Source organism: Panicum virgatum, chromosome 9N (genome assembly GCF_016808335.1).
Source record: "Panicum virgatum strain AP13 chromosome 9N, P.virgatum_v5, whole genome shotgun sequence".
NCBI classification, from domain to species: domain Eukaryota; kingdom Viridiplantae; phylum Streptophyta; class Magnoliopsida; order Poales; family Poaceae; genus Panicum; species Panicum virgatum.
This window is the reverse complement of record NC_053153.1, coordinates 78,794,083-78,811,176: the sequence shown is the minus strand read 5'-3', so window position 1 is coordinate 78,811,176 and position 17,094 is coordinate 78,794,083. Positions and strand designations below refer to the sequence as shown.

Below are 17,094 nucleotides of genomic sequence, written 5' to 3'. Positions count from 1 at the left end.
ATCGCCCTGTGATAATTGGGCTTCTATGCTCGCCTCCGCCAAGGCTGCCCCAAGGCGCCGCACTCCCGTCGCCGGCTACTCCCCCACCGCACCCGTCGCCGGCTGGAGACACCGACCCTCCACTAGCTGCAGACCCTCTCCTCGACAGCCCTAGCCACCGCTGCTCCCCCTCCTCGCCCAGGCCCCTGCGTCGGTGGCGCCCGACGGCTGCGCGCAGGCCCCCGCCGCAGCGACGCCCGGCCGCGCGCAGGCCCCCGTGGCAGCGACGCCCGGCCGCGCGCAGGCGCCCGCGCCGATGGCACTCGACGGCCGCGCCCAGTTCCCCCGCGCCGGCGGCGCCCGACGGCCGCGGCGCCGCGCCTCCCTCCGTCCTCAGCGCGGACTCCAGCGCCGAGATCAGCCGACGGCGGGCTGTTCCTGGCCGCCGCCGAACGATTCGGCCCGTCCGCCTCGGCCTGCATCTCCTGCCTGCGGTCCGCTGGTGCCCAACGCTGCCCACACTGGCAGCGTCGTCAACATAGTCGTGGTTACTGAATTAAGTAGGTTATTAGTTGATGGGCACTAAGTATTTGCTATGCACGTTGGATTAAATTTTCCAGGTAGTGGAGGAGAGTAAAGTAGAGTTCCTGAAGATCCTGAAGAGTGCCAACACTAAGTTACTGAAGTTTTCAGAGTTCTAAACTGTTCTTTCAGTCCCACAAGCTCAGAAGTATGCTTATAATTGATTCCCCAGAAGCCATTAAAATCTGGTGTTGAATCCATACTAGTCACCATCTTTCCATTCCCAATATGGTGAATTTTTGCTGATTAGGCCTTTGGACTATAGTAATAAAAAGGCCAGATGCTATTGCTGCCAGTTATATCGGACAGTTCATCATCAAGGGTTTGTTTGGATTCCTTTTTGGCACTCTTGCTGTTACAGTTCTTAATCTTGCAACTGCTCCTGAGCAGGTAATTACCTCTTGCAGATTTATTTCTTCCAAATGGCACTTTTCCTGACGTTAATCCAATGAATTAACATCTGTCCAACAAATAAAAAACTTGTTAATTTGGCCTGGACAATTCAGATGATAGTTTGCATTTGGACCTCTAAGTCAACATAAATTATGTAAATACATTACCATATAATAGCATTGTTGACTTGATTCATGTCTGCAGGTTGTGCAGATGTCCTTAATGGGCTTTGCTCTCGTGATGGTATGTCCAAGAAAACAAAAAAGTAGCAAGACACGAACTGAATCAACGCAGCCTTGTAATCAGACATCGCCATAGACCTGTCAACAATTTTAGCGAGGCTTAACTTGAGCTAGGAAGACACTTTGGGCCACTTTTCATCGGAGGTCAGGATTGCTGCCAAATGATCATCCGGGCACAGGATCCAGCTCACCTTTTCTCTTTCTCTTTTCCATATTCATTCATAACTGATATTGGTTCTGTCGAAGCAAAAAATTTCAAGTACCTCGAACTCTTCTAGGATTGCAAAAAGCTCATGTGAAAAGATTCTCTATATAGAAATCATTTCATGTATAAAGTACTGTATGGATGCTCTAGTGGTGTACTTACTGCTGTTGGCGTCTTTTTTTTTCTGTTTGAAATTGAAAAATGATGTTCAGCCGATTTGAATCGGCTGGGGCTGGCTGTGATTCTGGCTGGCTGCTGGCAGCACCAGCCAGCCACAAATACCCAGCCGAACAGGGCCTTAATATGGGCCGAAATTTTCTCTTCTCTGTAAAACGCACTGCAAAAATCTGGCTCCCAGTAGCACCTAAGGTTTTGGGTTCGACTTCCCTTGGGAGCAAATATTCTGGGATTTAACGGCGTTGTGCATTCAGTGGTAGGCGACGTTTCCGTCGACAGCGAGGCACCAGTGGTGACTTCGTCAATCTCGAGGATTTACCGGCTCGGTCTTCAAAGATACTCATAGGGGTAGGGTTTGCGTACGTGTGCTCATATGGGTATGAGTGTGCGTGCGTTGTGAGTGTCTGAGTCGTACCGTGTAATCTCAAAAAAAAAACTGAGCGACACTCTTCCTTCCCTTTTCCTTTTGCTCTTTGCTAGGGTGTGATTCTATTTCTGGACTATTTGCTTGATCTATTTCTGGCCTTTCCCTTCACTTTTCCATTTTCTTTTCATTTTACTTGTCTATTTCTAGTCTGGCTAGGAGTTATGCATGACCAGTCCAAGCCAGACTTATGTAGTATTTTGTGAGTTTATTTGGTTGGCTGCCTATCTTATCTTAGCTGTCTTTTTTTTTTGGCTGCATTGCTTCCTGATCTGCCCGGTTGTAGCTAGGCCGGGGCCAAAACTTGGCCAGCTGAGGCGTTGTGCAGCCTCCACAACCAGAGACAAGCCTCATTTATGTTTCCCATTATGCAACCTGTACATGGTCATTTGCACAACCGGAACCTAGCTAACGGATCTATTCAGACTACCAAACATCAAAATCTGCACTATGCAAGTCTGAGTAGGCTCTTATGCAGCCTACCAATCACAACCTATACACCTAAAACTACACAGTTGCTGTGCGAAACTGCCTGCAAACATGATGAAGCTTCATTGGTCACGCGAGACTTCTACGTTTCCAGTTGGATGGACCCCATGAGGCCACAAGTCTGCGTGCCCCGACCGCTGCCCTCGTGTAACTGAACAAAGCAGGAGCAGCCTTGCAACCAACTAACCGTGCATGTGCGCAAAGCAAACGGGGTCGATTCAATTGCAAAGTTGACATGCAGCAGCGGCTCTCCGGTTGTAAAGGCAAAGCAGCTATCGTCCGTAGTGTGCTCGTGCAGGAATGTTTCTTTTTTTTTTGAAAAGATTGTGCAGGAATGTTTCTCCCCTTTCGCTTTCCTTCCCGTGAAGCCCCATCCGCCTCACTGCTCTGCATCCGGCATGCCTGATGCGTCTGAAGGAATAGAGGACAAGCAAAAGCGGCTCTGAATTTGACATGCCAAGAGCCCAAGAAGGTGGTGGTCCATGCAGTGCAGCGAACTTTCCCTTTTGCCTTTCTTAAAGGGGCTCTAATTTTACTTTGCTGCAGGAAAAGGGGCAGATTAATTTTTGTAGGAAGACTTCTTTTCTCAAACCTGAACTGGTGGATTCTGAAAACGAGGACTAGAGTCTAATTGATCATCATGCTTGGTGCTGTACTCCACAGCTATAGAGTCAAATCAGAAAGGCCGGGTTAAAAACATAACTGTTAAGAAGTCAAAGCTACTTGTCCATTATCCCCAAAGATCAGCATTTTAAGTGCTCGTCGAAGAGAAGCTGTGTGTTGCTTGCTATATTTTTCTGTTCTACACTCATTAGGAATATGTTTCATCTTGTCGTGGTGTGCAAATCCACAGCCGGGTGGCGTAGGGCACCCGTCTAAACCCAGAGGATGAGTACTCGGAGTTAGCTATGATTAGCCCAATCTCGGTGGAAGAACGCGATGAACACAACAGGTTTAGAGTGGTTCGGGCCGCCGGAGCGTAATACCCTACGTCCACTGTGTGTTGTATTGCTTGCGCTCTCAAGAGGTTGAGAGCAGGGTTGCTCGGAGTGGAAACCGAGATTGTGTGGTGAGAGTCTTGGCGTGTCTACAGCTCAGTCTAGAGTGTGCAGCGAGCGCCTCCCTTTTATATCTCAAGGGAGGCGCGTACATGGCCGTTAAGTCCCCGACAGGTGAGACCAATGATGTAGTATAAAATAACATACTGTACAGACATTATGGCGTCGCAAGCGACGGAGATCTTATTCCTGGATTTCCTTGCTCTGTCCGTAGGAATCTTCCGTCCGGCATAGCCATGCCCTGTCTTGTTGAAACGGCGCCAGGGGTAGCTTGCGGCGTTGCCTGCCGCGTAGCTGAATGGGCCGTGTAGCTTGCGGCGTAGGCGGTATGATGAAAAGGTGTCGTGCCGTCGGATCCATTTAATGCGGCAGACGGGCTCTGCGCGGTTGCGGCGCATGCGGCTGCACTGTGTACCTCGATAATATGCGGTCTACAGTGAGGCCTGACAAAGGCTGCCCCGCGTGCCGTGATGGCAGAGCACGCCTCAACCACCCGCATTGAATGCGGTGGGTGGGCGAGTCTTCCAACGGAAGACTCGTGCCCGCGCCTGCGCCTGCGGGACACGTGGCGCCCCCGGACCCCGCCCCGGCGGTAAGTTGGTTCTATGCGCGTGGGAGGTCCGGACGGACGCGGGGAGGTCCCGGACCCCTATGGGGGTCCGGGCCGTTGGCTTTTGGCTCGGAGCTTCCCCTCCTCAAGAACACGTGGCGTCACCGGACCCGTCCCAGAGCGGGGAGCGGGTCCGGGGCCGTTGGCCCGATGAGGTAAGATTCTGACTAGTGGGACCCGGCTGCTCCGCCCCTTATGACGTAGTTACGGATGACTACGCGAGTGCTGCCTTGCTGTAGTAGGAGTGAGTATCCCTGCTACAGAGTACCGACACTTCTCTCCAAAGAAAGATGGTTGGAAATCTGGAAATCTAGACAGATATGGCTCTGAACATGCAAATATCAATTTGCAGTCTTGTTTGGATATTTCTTTCTGCAACTGTTTGTCAACACCTTGTGCAAGACTTCAGCTCATCCTTGAAATAGGATGCTGAACTCGACGGTATTTGTCAACGCTCTGAATCTATCTTGTTGGTTTCTTCTAGCAGTGTCAGAAATGTACTGTTTCAGACCTGATAGCAACTGATTAGAACTGAATGGCATGCAATTCAATTGGAGGTTTCATACATATGGTCAGATAAAGGAAGCCATAGATTGCGATTCAGTTGGACATTTCATACAAGTCGCTGGACAAATCAAGCTGTAAGATGCGACTGCAAAAACTAAGCACAAAAAGCAATTGCAGCTACTGCCATCTGGTAACGCACCAAACTGAACTTTTTACCGAACTAGCTGTTATACTATTTGGTAGAAAGAAGCTGATGTCAGGTAATTGTAACCCTTGCAAGTTACCAGCTCACCTAAAAAGTTGAAGTCACTGGAACCAATATCTAGCATGTGATGTGGCCACTCACCACCGGTCCCTGCACCGGAATGGAAGGAACGGCCACAGAGGCAGAGCAGAGTGCCAGAGCAGCTAGCCTGCATATGAACAAATTTGCCCATAGCTACAGCCGTCAGGAAAATGGCCACTAGAAAGAGGACAGATTGAGGTGGCAAAGATGGGATTAAAGGACCCCAAGCATGTGATTAAGGGCCCCCCTCAAAGGCGGGAAACAGTCTTGTTTGTTTGCTTCATGTCTTTTGATAGATTCCCTTGTGATCCCATGTTCTCGCTACAGGTAAATTAAAAGGATAACATAAAGGGAGAAAAGGAGCAAAGCTGAAAGGCGAAAGAAAAAATAAGACGAAAAGTTCAAAATAAAGACGAGAAAGGGTAAAAGGTCGCCATAAAGCTTTTGGCTTTTCGTTTAGGCGGGAGTTTACACGGATCAAGTCTTGTTGTAATGCAGACATCATAGCATCAGAGACCTAGGCGTCCAAGCGTCCAATCCAATTATAATTGCATTTTAGCCGCATGCTTTACTGTCTTGTGCAAATTAATGTTTAATCAGCATTGTCAGCTAAACCTATATAAGTCGGTCGGCCGGCCGGCCGGTGCTTTCATTTCCTCTCAAGATTATGCAGCATTGTTTTTTGGAACAGTACAAGTCCACATTTTCAGAAACATAAAAAAAATACAATTCCAAATTATTTTTTTAACATTATACATGTTTGTGAAAAGAAGAATCAGTCTGTCGAATTATTGCATGAGATCAGTCGGCCGGTCGGTTGCTACTTTGATTTTATCCAAAACCTGACTCGGACAGACGCTCTGACCTACCAGCACGCATGCTAATCTGAATATTCTGTTTCGCATCCATGAGGCTGCAGGCTGCAGCCAGCACACAAGATCCGGATGAGAGGGCGAATGGCGATGCTATCCTCACCGTCACGAGGCTCAGCGCGTACTCAACTAATCTTAGCAACAATGCCGCCACAATTACCATTCCTGCATATTTTAAAAAGCAGTTCAGAACCCAGCGACCGGCCTTGCAGGCTGCAAATTCAGTCAAATGATTTACGGACTAGTTCTTCGCAGTTTCCTAAACCACGAGACCGTACTTGGATGACATGTGCTAAGCCAAACTTGGAACACATGCTCATTCAGTAGTACTAGTTAACAAGGGGGCGCTAATCACACCGACAAAAACAAAAGATCCTTGGCCTGTTGTTGAATGAACAGGATTAGGTTAAGCAGGCACACTTCCAGAAGCATCCCGGTGACTTAAAACGTACTACTGATTGAATATTGTCTTGAAGTCTAAAAAGTCTATATTGCTGACATGCTGCTTATGCAAACACTGTACTAGTTTATCCAGCCATTGGGAGAATATTCCTGGTCAAACGCACGATGCCTGAGGACAAAAATTAGCAGGCGACGAAAGAACTCAGAACGCATGATGCGTGTTTCTTTCCTGCATTTGGCACCGTCTCGATTATTGAATGATTGTGGCCGGACATTTATAAGTGGATAGGGCGCGTGGTTTACATGCATGCATGCCGGATAAGCTCAAATGCTCAATTAGCTTACGCCAAAAACTTCTGTTTGAAAATGCTTGATGAAGTTCTTCAAGCTTACGCTAACCCTAGTTTTTAGCAAGGGCAAATGCTAGTAGCTTGTTAAAATAATCAGAGTTGAGCAAGGGCTAATCCAAGCAATTGGCGGGAATGGAGCTTTCTGTTCACACGTCAGAAAAAACAAAAGGTCAAAGGTGAGACCCTATTTTTTCAAACAATAAAACAAAGGACAACGACTATCTTGTCATTTTGCGCGCGAGATTAGAGTAGGACACGGAAATCTGAATACAGATAAGCAGTAAGCACAAGCTAACCACGGCGAAAAGCTGCAAAGCTACAAAACAGGCAGAACCAGGGAGAGAGACCTGAACCTGACCCTCCAGCCTCTTTCCCCTGCACTGACGTCACGTCCTGCACAGTCTAATCCTCGGATCATTCAACGATCAACGTCAACGCCTCGCGCCATGGTCGCAGTCCACGTAACCGCAGGCTACTGAAAAAAAAATCCACGTACGCCAATCAATCGTCGCATTCTTCAGACAAGGGCGAATACCTAAGACCGAGACCCTGCCTTGGTTGCTGGTTTGGTGGTGTGAAAAAGGCATGCAAAATGCGTGCGAAAATGGCGGCCCTGTTTCCCGTCCGGATAACGCCTCCGGACGCACGCACTGAAGAGAAGACGTCAGGAAAGTGGCCGAGTCGACCAACACGATTCGTCTGTCCCTTGGTTCACGAAACGAACCAGAGAGTACTTCTAGTCGCTAGTCTCAGGCAGCTACCAAACCGCGGTTGCTTGGAGATGGTCTCGCTTCAAAAGTTCAGATGAAACGAACGAACATTTCGTCACGAGATAAAAAAAAAGAGGGCTTTGGATTCACCGCGTTGTAAAAGATTTCCCGGCACCCCAATTGTCAAAACTCAAAAGAGGCTGTGAACCTGAACCACGTAAAAGTAAAACGACGGCACACGGGCAGGCTCCGGTGTGTCCTGTCCTTATCGCTGGCTGTGTGATCTTTCGCAAGATGCAGCACACAGAAGAAGGGGGAAAAAAATCTCAGAACAGAAATATTCAGGGACAGAGACGGGTACCAGGAAGAAGAATTTGTAAAGTTGCCTGTCCTCCTCGGCTCCACGTCGGATCCGAGAGGTCAAGACCAAATTTGCCGCCACGATTCATCGACTCGGCAGGTCGACGTTAAAATAGTCGCCTTTGGAGAAATTTCTGGTTATATACCCAGGAACCGTACATAAATCTAAATGGGAGCTTAACTGGATTAGTTGTCAGATTAATTGCTAATAGCAAATCGCACCACCACGTCTTTGATTAAGTAACGGCGACGAAGACAAACCAGTCTACGATTCAGCATCGCTGACCGCGCACCACCGAGAAACGCTTCCCGACCAGTTCATCCCGTCAGTTAAAAAAATGTTACTGCCACCAATTAACCAGCAGAGTAGAACGAGCATTGTTGTACTTGTACATCAGGAGATGAGAACGGGAAGGATTAATTAATTAAACAAATGAAGCAAAATTCGATTAGAAATGCTTCTCTAGAGCTCTAGACTAAATGCTAGCTAAATCCTCATTGGCAATATGCACATGTCGAGATTTTTCCCGGCTAAAAGCTACTAACGCTGACGACGGATCAGTGAGCTCTGCTCACATGACGGAGCAGGCGTTGGGGTTCTCGTCGCTGAAGAGCTGCGGCGCCGGTGCCATGTCGAAGCGGTAGGGGTACGGCGGGTACGCCTGCTGCTGGCTGGCCTCGGGCTGGTGGTAGTAGGTGGCGGCGCCGCTGGGGTTGGCGTGAGCGTGACCCATGCCATCGGCATTGCCGTAGTAGGGGTACGGCGGGTAGTAGCCGTAGCCGGCGTGTGGCGGCGGGCCCTGCTGGTACGCCACGTAGCCCTGCGGCGGCGCCACGTGGTACGTGCTCGGCCCCGCCGGCGCCGCCATGAACGCCGCGGCGGCCGCCGTTGACGGACCCGCCGCCGCCACCTCGATGCCCTTGCCCTTGTCCTTCTTGTCGTCGCCGCCCGGGGCCGCGCCCTTGTTCTTGTCGCCGTCGCCGCCCTTGTCCTTCTTGTCGTCCTTGCCCTCGCCGCCGTCCTTCTTGGCGGGCGCCACGGCCTCCACGTCGCGGTTGAGCTTCTCCTTGAGGTAGGAGAGCATGGCGGGGATGTCCATCGTGCCCCTGACCTTCACCTCGTCCTTGGCATTGCTGTCGATCACCACATCCTTCACCCCTGGAAGATGAAGTCAAAAGTGGTCAATTTTTAAGCTGCCGAACAAAATTAACAGCAAATTCAGGGTAAAATCAACTGAATCAGAGGAGGGCACTGAAACAAAAGCTCACACCTTTGATCTTGTAGATTCGTCGCCTGATGCGGTCGGCGCAGCCGTCGCAGTGGAGGCGGATCTTGAGCAGCACCGTCTCCTGCGGGGAACCAAAAGCAGAGGCCGTTTTTTAGTTGCAAGGTCAGAAGAGTGGTTGAGAGCAGGGGAGGGGAGAGCCGATTGCGTGGGCGGCATTTGCCTGTTGTGTACCGACCTCTTTGGGTTTCTTCTCCTCCGGCGGTTGCTTCTTCTCCTTCTCCTCCTTGGGGCTCGCGTCCTTGTCCGCCTTCTTCTCCCCGGCGCCGGCGTCCTTGGGCTCCGCGGCGGGGGCGGGCCTCTTGGGGCCGCTGCCGGCGGAGATGATCTCCACGGCCTTCTTGGTCTTGGCCTCGAGCCGCGCCTTGAGCGCCGCCGCGTCGGCCGTCCCCGCCACGACGACCCTGTTCGCCGCCGCGTCCGCCACGATCGACTCCACACCTGCGACAAGAACCGGCCGGAGACGCCGAGTCAGCACAAGAACGAACCGAACGGAGCTATAATCCGCCAAACCGGACAAGACCCCGTGAGTGAAAAGCAAAGAAAGGATCGCCCTCTGGCGAGCGCGTACCAGGCACGCGCTTGATGGCCTTCTTGACCTTCTGCGCGCAGCCGGCGCAATGCAGCTCCATCTTCAGCACGACGGGCTCCGCCGCCGCCTCCTCGGCGCCGCCATCTCCTCCGTTGCCGGCACCCATGGACTCGAGTACAGGACTGGACTCTGGATTGTTCCTCGGATGGGCGTGTGTGCTTCTTGAGTGGGGTTTTCGGCGTGCTTGCGCTGGATTTGACGGAAGAGGAAAATGCGCAAGGGGTGGGCGGAAATAAATAGGGGGAGCGGAGGGGAGGAGACAGAAGGGAAGGCTCCGCGGGCGGCAGGTGGTGGGTCCAGGCTGTCAGGCTAGTGCTGATCCGTATCCGCGTCGGACAAAGCGACCCCCCGCCTGCCTGGTGCCTGCCCCGGTTGGCGGTTGCAGTCTGGCTGGCCGCAGCTCGTGTCATGTCTGGTGGCGGCTGGTGGACTTCCACCTCCTGCTGGTGTTTGGCTGCTGATGGTTGGATGAGTGCCCGTTACGGTCAGCTGTGGCGTCAGCGCGCAGGCGCCGATCTCCGTGGCTGGCTCCGGAGTATGGAGTAGACCTGGGCAAACGTCGAGTTCGGGTCGGGTCAAGGTCGGGTCATGGGTCGCATAGGACGGCCCGCGCCCGACCCGTACCTATCACCGGGTCGAGTCGGGTTGGCCCGTGCACCCTGCGCGGGCGTGTCGGGTCGGGTTTTTTTTCGGGTTGGGTCGGATTTTTTTGGCCTTTGGGTCGGGTTTTTCGGGTTGGGTCGGGTTTTGGGTCAAAAATCACGGCCCGTGCCCGGCCCGTTGATTGTTGCGGGTCAAAAAATACGGCCGCGCCCACCCGCCACGTAGCTCGGGTCGGGTCGGGTCGGGTTTTTTTCGGGCGGGTTGGGTCGGGTTGTTCGGGTCGGGTGACCCATGCCCAGGTCTAGTATGGAGTACTACTCCCTCCATCTCAGAATATAAGCATTTCTAGGTTTAGTCAAAGTCATATTTGTTCAATTTTAACTATAAATTATAAATAATTAATAAAGATCTATAGAATAAAAATAATATTACTAGATTTGTCATGAAAGCAATTATTATAATATATAAATATTTATATTTAAAATAACTCATTCATAAGAATATTGATGGTCAAAGTTGAATAAGTTTGATTTTGACCAAACTTAGAAATGCTTATATTTTGGGACGGATGTAGTACACCAGTACTGTGCTAGTGCTGCCTCATAAGTACCTTTGGATTGGTGGTGCATGGTACTGCAGCACCATTTTCTCCAATCGATTTAAGTTGTACTCCTGGTACTGTACTTAAATTTCAGAGATTGAATTTGCTATTTTCCTTTTTTTCAAAAAATTGAGACCTTTTGGTGTGGCGACACGTGTCAGACTCGGACACGATCAGTGGCGGAGCCAAGAATTTGCAGCTGGGTATACCAAACATAAAAAAATTCGAAGATAATACACAATATAATAAACAATTAAGTTATCACGGCCATAACAAATTCATAATAATAACCAGTGGCAGCCTTCTTCGTGCTAGTGCTGGGGCGCATGCGGTCTGTCACTGCCGGAGTTGCCGTTGCCTAGATGGGGAGGTCGGGAGGAGAGAGCCGAACTGTCGAACACTGGTTTGAGGGACAGGCGGAGGGCCGAGGGCCGAGAGCCGGTGGCGCATTGGAGCGGACGCGAAGCCGGGGGACGGGGGCTTGGGGCGAGCCGTAAGCAAAGAGACAGAGAGAGCAATTCTTTTGTATTTTGGGCTTTGTTGAATTGGAACTATAAGTTGTATATGATACTCTCTATCCCAAAATAAGTGTAGTTTTTTGCTTTCAAATTTTGTCCCACAAAGAGTATAGTTTTAGCTTGTTATGAGATCCACCTAATTAAAGCAATACTAAGTACCAAGAAAGCATTGTATAGGAAAACGTATAGAGCCAATCTAATATTCAGTAGATATTACTTTTCCAGCTCCAATGTGTATGCATTCATTGAGGATCCAGAAAATCAAATAAATAACACTATTTTTAATCACAATTGGTAGAAGTAACTAGGGGTAACAAAGTCATTTCTTCGAATGAGTAATGCATCTGAAATTTTCTAAAACTACACTCTTTGTAGAATGAAAGAAGTAGTATACATCTATGAATATGTATTAGTATTTTTCTCAAAATCTTGGGTATGCCTAGACATACAGGGGCATACCTGTGACAGCCCAGATATTTAACTAGCTAATCCCGGATTGTTAGCATCAAATCATGCGTCATTAAATGAAGTTTTGCACATAAAATGACGAGTTCTTCAAATCACAGTTTTTAAACATTTAAATTATCTTTCAAATTGTAACAAACATGTTTTTAAAATAAATTTTAAACCGTTGCTTAAATGGATTTTTGCCCAAAACCAATGTTATAGGTTTTCGAATGAAGAACAACTTTCGAGTTCAAAGTTTTTCGAGTCGCCACACATAAATGGGAGACAAATTTGAATTTCAAAGCGTATAGGACCTTTTCAAATGCACTCAAGTTTCAAATTTTATCTTTCAAACCATTGTTCAAATGAAAAGGTACCTAAAACGAAAGTTGTAGATCTCGAAATTTTAAGCAAGTTTGGTATTAAAGAGTTTTTCATTTGAGGCCAGGAAGAAGGAGAAAAACTGAACTTACAGACTGCATTTTGGAACTTCGAGTTAATTACGAGACTGCCATCACCTCCATCTCCTCTGCTCGCGCCGCCGCAGCTTCTCGGCGTCCGCATCCACGCGTCGCCGTGCCGCTGCTCTCGTCGCCGCTTAAGCTGTCGTCAAAGCCAACTTTGACTTCGCTTCTTCACTCCTCGCGCCGAGCCCAGGGCCGAGCTCCCCTCCTCCCCGTCGCACGACCACGCCGCCGCCGTCCTCCATGGCCGCGGAGTCGAGCTCGCCGCGAAACCCCTTGCCCTGCTTCTCCCCTGCCACAACCCAGCACCCAGCAAGCATCTCCCTTGCCCCGTGAAGCTCCCAGGTCGGACCATCACTTCTCCCTGCACGCGCGGAGGCGCCACCACGCCATGGCCAACGCCCCCCACCTGAACCGCCGTGGAGCTCCCTCCTGCGCCCCTCCTCCCCGAAAACCGACCCTCTAGCGAGCTTCACCGGCCTTCACTGGTACTCCCCGACCCCTCCACCGCCGCCCCAAGCCACCGGAGCGCTGCCGCGCCGAGCAGCCATCGCCGCCAGCCGCCTGCTTCCGTGAAGCCACAGCCACAGGCCACCCCAGCCCCCACCGAGACCATCTACAGGTGCGCACAGACCTCCTCTAGCTCCTCCACCCCTTCCTCGCCCCCGGCAAGCACCCCATCGCCGGAGTCGCCGTTCTCCATGTTCCTCTGCTCAAAAATTACGACCACGGACCTTGTGCAGCAATAGAGTCAAGTCCAGGGGCTTTTCTGCATTGTCATAGACTCATATGAATAGTGACGCGGAGGGTCTTTTTGACAAATTGGCTGAAACTTTGAAAATTCATAGTAAATTGTAGAAAAATTGTAAAATAGCAAATGAAGATGTTTTAGAATCCTTGTTAGTATATCTATGCAGTAGAATCATAATATGATGAGTGTTAGTTGAAAGTTTTTGATACAAAAATAGCTTTATGATTAATAGTATATAAAGGCTAGTTGTTCTTACCCTTTTAGTAACTGATGCTTGGGGCCATGTCATGCTATGAAATTGTTATGGTGAGATGTATATATGATTATAGTATTATTATAAAAATTTAAGACCCACTAATATTACCTAGAATTAGTTTTTGATAAATCTTGTTTTAGGCAAGGAAATGGCAAATATATTGTTCAGCATGTTATGGTGAAGATGTGCTTGTGAAATTTTTACAGTATGTCACACGTTGCTAGGATAGCCTTGTGTAGAAAATTGAAGGGCTTTAGAGTCTTTTACCCTTAGGTTTGAATAAAATTGGTTTCTACTAGAACTTGGTAGCTTTATTTATTCTGGTTGTTATACTATGTTTATTGATCTGGAATTTTTACTGTAGCCTTATTTAGAAACAATGATGCTATAGCAAAAATTTGAAACTTTTCCAGTATGCTTTAGATACTAAATGAACAATATGATAAAAGTTTAGGAGCCATCACAACTCTCTAGCTTTGGTTTTGATTTAATCCATGGTTAATAGTGCTATTTCATGATAAATAGTTCTAGTGCTTAGAAAAATATGAAACTTTGTCCAGTTGCTGTAGTTGAGTTAAATAGCTCTAGGTACTTATGTTAGTGTGTTGTACCTTATGAATGTTTTGCGTGTTGCACTTCTATGCATTCATACATATGCATTGTTGCATTTCATTTAGGTACGATAGATGAACCACCTGAATAACGTGATGTTGGAGACGAGCCAGAAGACGGTAAATGGTGGACACGTCTAGAAGATGGACGGATGGATCCTGATGTGCACGACCGAAGGAAGATTGCTCGCGGATTGTCCTCTAACTAACACTAACCTAGTGTTAATCCCAGGCAACCCCCAGAGCATATCCTATCTATTTTAAATTTATGCAACTTCTTATTATTTCTATCTACTTGCGCATTTAAGTTTACAGGAGTTGCTTGGAACCTTAGCTGTATGATCCTAGGTACCTATCCTTGAACACTAGTATGTGTAGGTCGCTAGTTGGCTAAGCTAATGGTTTCGGTAGAAGTCGAGTGATTTCCTATCACTCGGGAGAATTATAGGAGTTGAACGTCTACTACATACTACAACTATAAGGCTTACGGGCGGGGTTGTGGTACTTGTGGTACCCCGTCTGTTTAGTGAAAATGGATAAGGCCGCAGTGTGTGGTAGTGGTGGTTAAACTTTTGAACGTACTGACCACATGCCGAGAAATATGGTAATCGGTAAGATTAAATACCTGATTGGCCCGGCGAGTGGACTTTACTTTCACCCTCTTTGAACTGGGTTCACATGCAGCCACATGCGGGTACAAAAAGGCGCACGCCGGGCATGGATTCTTGTAGTCGAGGTGGGTGACCTTGATCCACAGCCCGGAAAGAACGGGGAAATGTTGCACGTGTGACTCTGAGAGTAACCACGTGACGTGTGGTTAGGTCTGACTTGCAAGGTTAACAAATTCGATTCGAATCGTTCGCTTCTCACGGTTTGGGACTGTTTAACCCTTCTGCCACATAGAGTAAGAAGTGAAAGATGATGATGAATTTGGCTGGTTGGATGATGAAAGATAATTGTTTCTACCATGTATGCTATTGGATAGATGCTCACTTAGAATGGTTAATTGAACTAGAACCTGGAAGCTAAAACCTAAAATTAAAGATCTACTCTTTACTGCTTTTCGGCAAAAAACAAACCCCCTCAAGCCAGAAGCCATGCATGTCTAGATAAAGGGCTAAGTATACCCTTAGTCGGGTAAGCCTTGCTGAGTATTAGTATACTCAGCCTTACTTGTGGCTTTGTTTTTCAAGTGGTACATCTGAGGATGCAGATGACGTCATGTACGGGCTTCATCATGACGTCTTGTTTCATCGGTAGACTATCGTTCATTTTCCTCCACACTTGAACTCTATTGTACTTTATAAATTCAAACTTGGTTTGTAATAATAATTCAGTTTCATGCTTTGTACTGTAAAATTTGTGGAATGTTGTATTCTCTGAACTGCTTTATCGATTCTGTTTCAAGTGGTTTAATCGGGATTTTACCCGACAGCACTGTCGAATTACTTCGTTTGAAGTGCGTATTAACCTGTATTGACTTTATGGAGATGGTTAGTGCATTTGAGCCGGATTAATTTGGGCGGGGCTGCCACAATACCCCCTGGCGCCGCCACTGGACACGATGGCGCGTGCTACAAAAATGGTAGAGTGCGTAGGTGGACAGCCTGTTCGGCTGAATGTAATTGGCTGGGCTGGCCCGGTTTTGGGTGCTCCAGCAGAACGGCTGGCCACGCCCAGCCACTCGCCGCTGCTCAATTCAGCACTGACCTTTCACTCGTCGTCCACTTCTGCCGCATTTGGTTGGCTATTTTGGCTGTTTTAGCTCCTGCTCTAGCCTAGCCAAACACGTCCAGCCAAATAGGCCTTTGTTTGAAGGCTTCCAGGGTTCCAACTCCATAACCTCTTTGCGTGCATGCAAAGGCCAAGTGAAATGCGTACAGCGCGGCTCAAGATCACGGGTAGAATCTTAAGGCCACATCAGCACATCTGAAACGATTTTCTTTTTTTACACATGGAGATGGAGTGGCACATGTACGAGTACGAACACCTACTGCGTGGCGGGAGGGGAGTACAGCTTCTCATGTGCAAAATCATGTAATGTTGCTTGGCCCGGAAGAGAAAGCTTACACTTTTGTGATGTGAAAAGGTAACCGCACGACCGCGAAGATTAATGTCCATTTCAGTTACAGCTGTGTCACAGTGTGTCCTAAAAAAGTTGCAGCTGTGATTTTTACTCGGTATCTCACTGCTCTCCTCGTCTTATTCCATGAGGTGCGATGTGACCACGGGCTTACGTACTACAGGGACTCGGTTTACCCTTTACAAAAAAAAAGAAAGAGTCGATGCAAAGGGACTAGCTGCAACGAATTTGCTCCTGCAACCTCCCCTGCCGTTTTGTTTTCGCTTTCGTTTTTCTCTGTTCCATGCGCGTGGACATGGCGGTGCCTGTCGGCCGCGTGATGCCGATGACGACGACACTTGTCATGCCGCAGGATGGAGGACCCCATCCATACTCGTCTAGTCTCGCCGAGGTTGCCGGGTTGCCGGGTTGGGGCACCACGGAATGGAATCCCAACGACGCTTCCCTGCTCCCAACCGGCGGCTTCCTTCTCCAATCTCGACATCGAGCCGGGTAGGAACCTGTGCCGGTCTTGAATCTAGCTAGGCCCAACAACGCGGACCTCAGCGTGGGCTTCACGCTTCCAGATGGGCGCTTTTTTCTTTTTTATATTTTTAAAAAATAAAAATTTCAAAAATATATATCCGTTTTGAAATATTTCAAAAATATCCCCCGGTCGCTCCCCATAGGGCGACAGGCTTTAAATGTAATTTTTTTTCTTCAAATTCGCAATGAGGTCCCTGAGAAAAAAAAGGCCCTGTCGCCCACCCCATATCCCCCGGTCGCCCCCATAGGGCGACAGGCTTTAAATGTAATTTTTTTTCTTTAATGCCGCCATTTCCTTTGTCATTTGAGCCTGCCATATGCCGTCATTCTCTTTTTTTCTGAATTTTTAGGCTCAAATGACAAAGGGAATGGCGGCATATGGCAGGCTCAAATGACAAAGGGAATGACGGCATGTACAGGCCCCTGTCGCCCGTTGGGGGGGCGACAGGGTTTTTTTTTTCCAGGGACCTCATTGCGAATTTGAAGAAAAAAAAAATACACTAAGGCCTGTCGCCCTATGGGGGGCGACCGGGGGTATTTTTGAAATATTTCAAAATAGAGATATATTTTTGAAATTTTTATTTTTTAAAAATATAAAAAAGAAAAAAACGCTCCAGATAGCGCCTTCACTTCTTTTCCTCTCCTCTCCTCTCTCTCTCCGCGTGTCAAGGAAAGTTCCATCTTTTATGTGGGCTGGGCTAGTCTGGGCTG

At 48.5% G+C, this 17,094-nt stretch overlaps 1 protein-coding gene and 1 long non-coding RNA gene across 2 annotated transcripts; one reads left to right on the top strand and one right to left on the bottom strand.

The window, feature by feature from the left end:
- Positions 1-21: 21 nt before the first annotated feature.
- On the top strand, positions 22-1,558 carry LOC120691455. The gene is made up of 2 exons (XR_005682236.1): positions 22-951; positions 1,159-1,558. It is a non-coding gene; the product is annotated as an uncharacterized LOC120691455 (long non-coding RNA).
- A 6,414-nt stretch (positions 1,559-7,972) lies between these two features.
- Positions 7,973-9,743, bottom strand: LOC120692787 (heavy metal-associated isoprenylated plant protein 5-like). The gene is made up of 4 exons (XM_039976170.1): positions 9,504-9,743; positions 9,111-9,373; positions 8,918-8,996; positions 7,973-8,805 (listed from the first exon to the last, which is right to left on the bottom strand). The coding sequence occupies exons 1-4, from the start codon at positions 9,628-9,630 to the stop codon at positions 8,219-8,221; spliced, it is 1,056 nt and encodes a 351-aa protein (XP_039832104.1). The 5' UTR covers positions 9,631-9,743; the 3' UTR covers positions 7,973-8,218.
- Between the last annotated feature and the right edge of the window lie 7,351 nt (positions 9,744-17,094).

Bases quoted from the DNA above. Each gene is read 5' to 3' on its own strand.
- LOC120692787 (XM_039976170.1), bottom strand. From the start codon at position 9,630: ATGGGTGCCGGCAACGGAGGAGATGGCGGCGCCGAGGAGGCGGCGGCG. The intron at 9,374-9,503 runs GTACGCGCTCGC...TTCTTGTCGCAG, and splicing joins GGCCATCAAGCGCGTGCCTG to GTGTGGAGTCGATCGTGGCG. The intron at 8,997-9,110 runs GTCGGTACACAA...GGTTCCCCGCAG, and splicing joins AGGAGAAGAAACCCAAAGAG to GAGACGGTGCTGCTCAAGAT.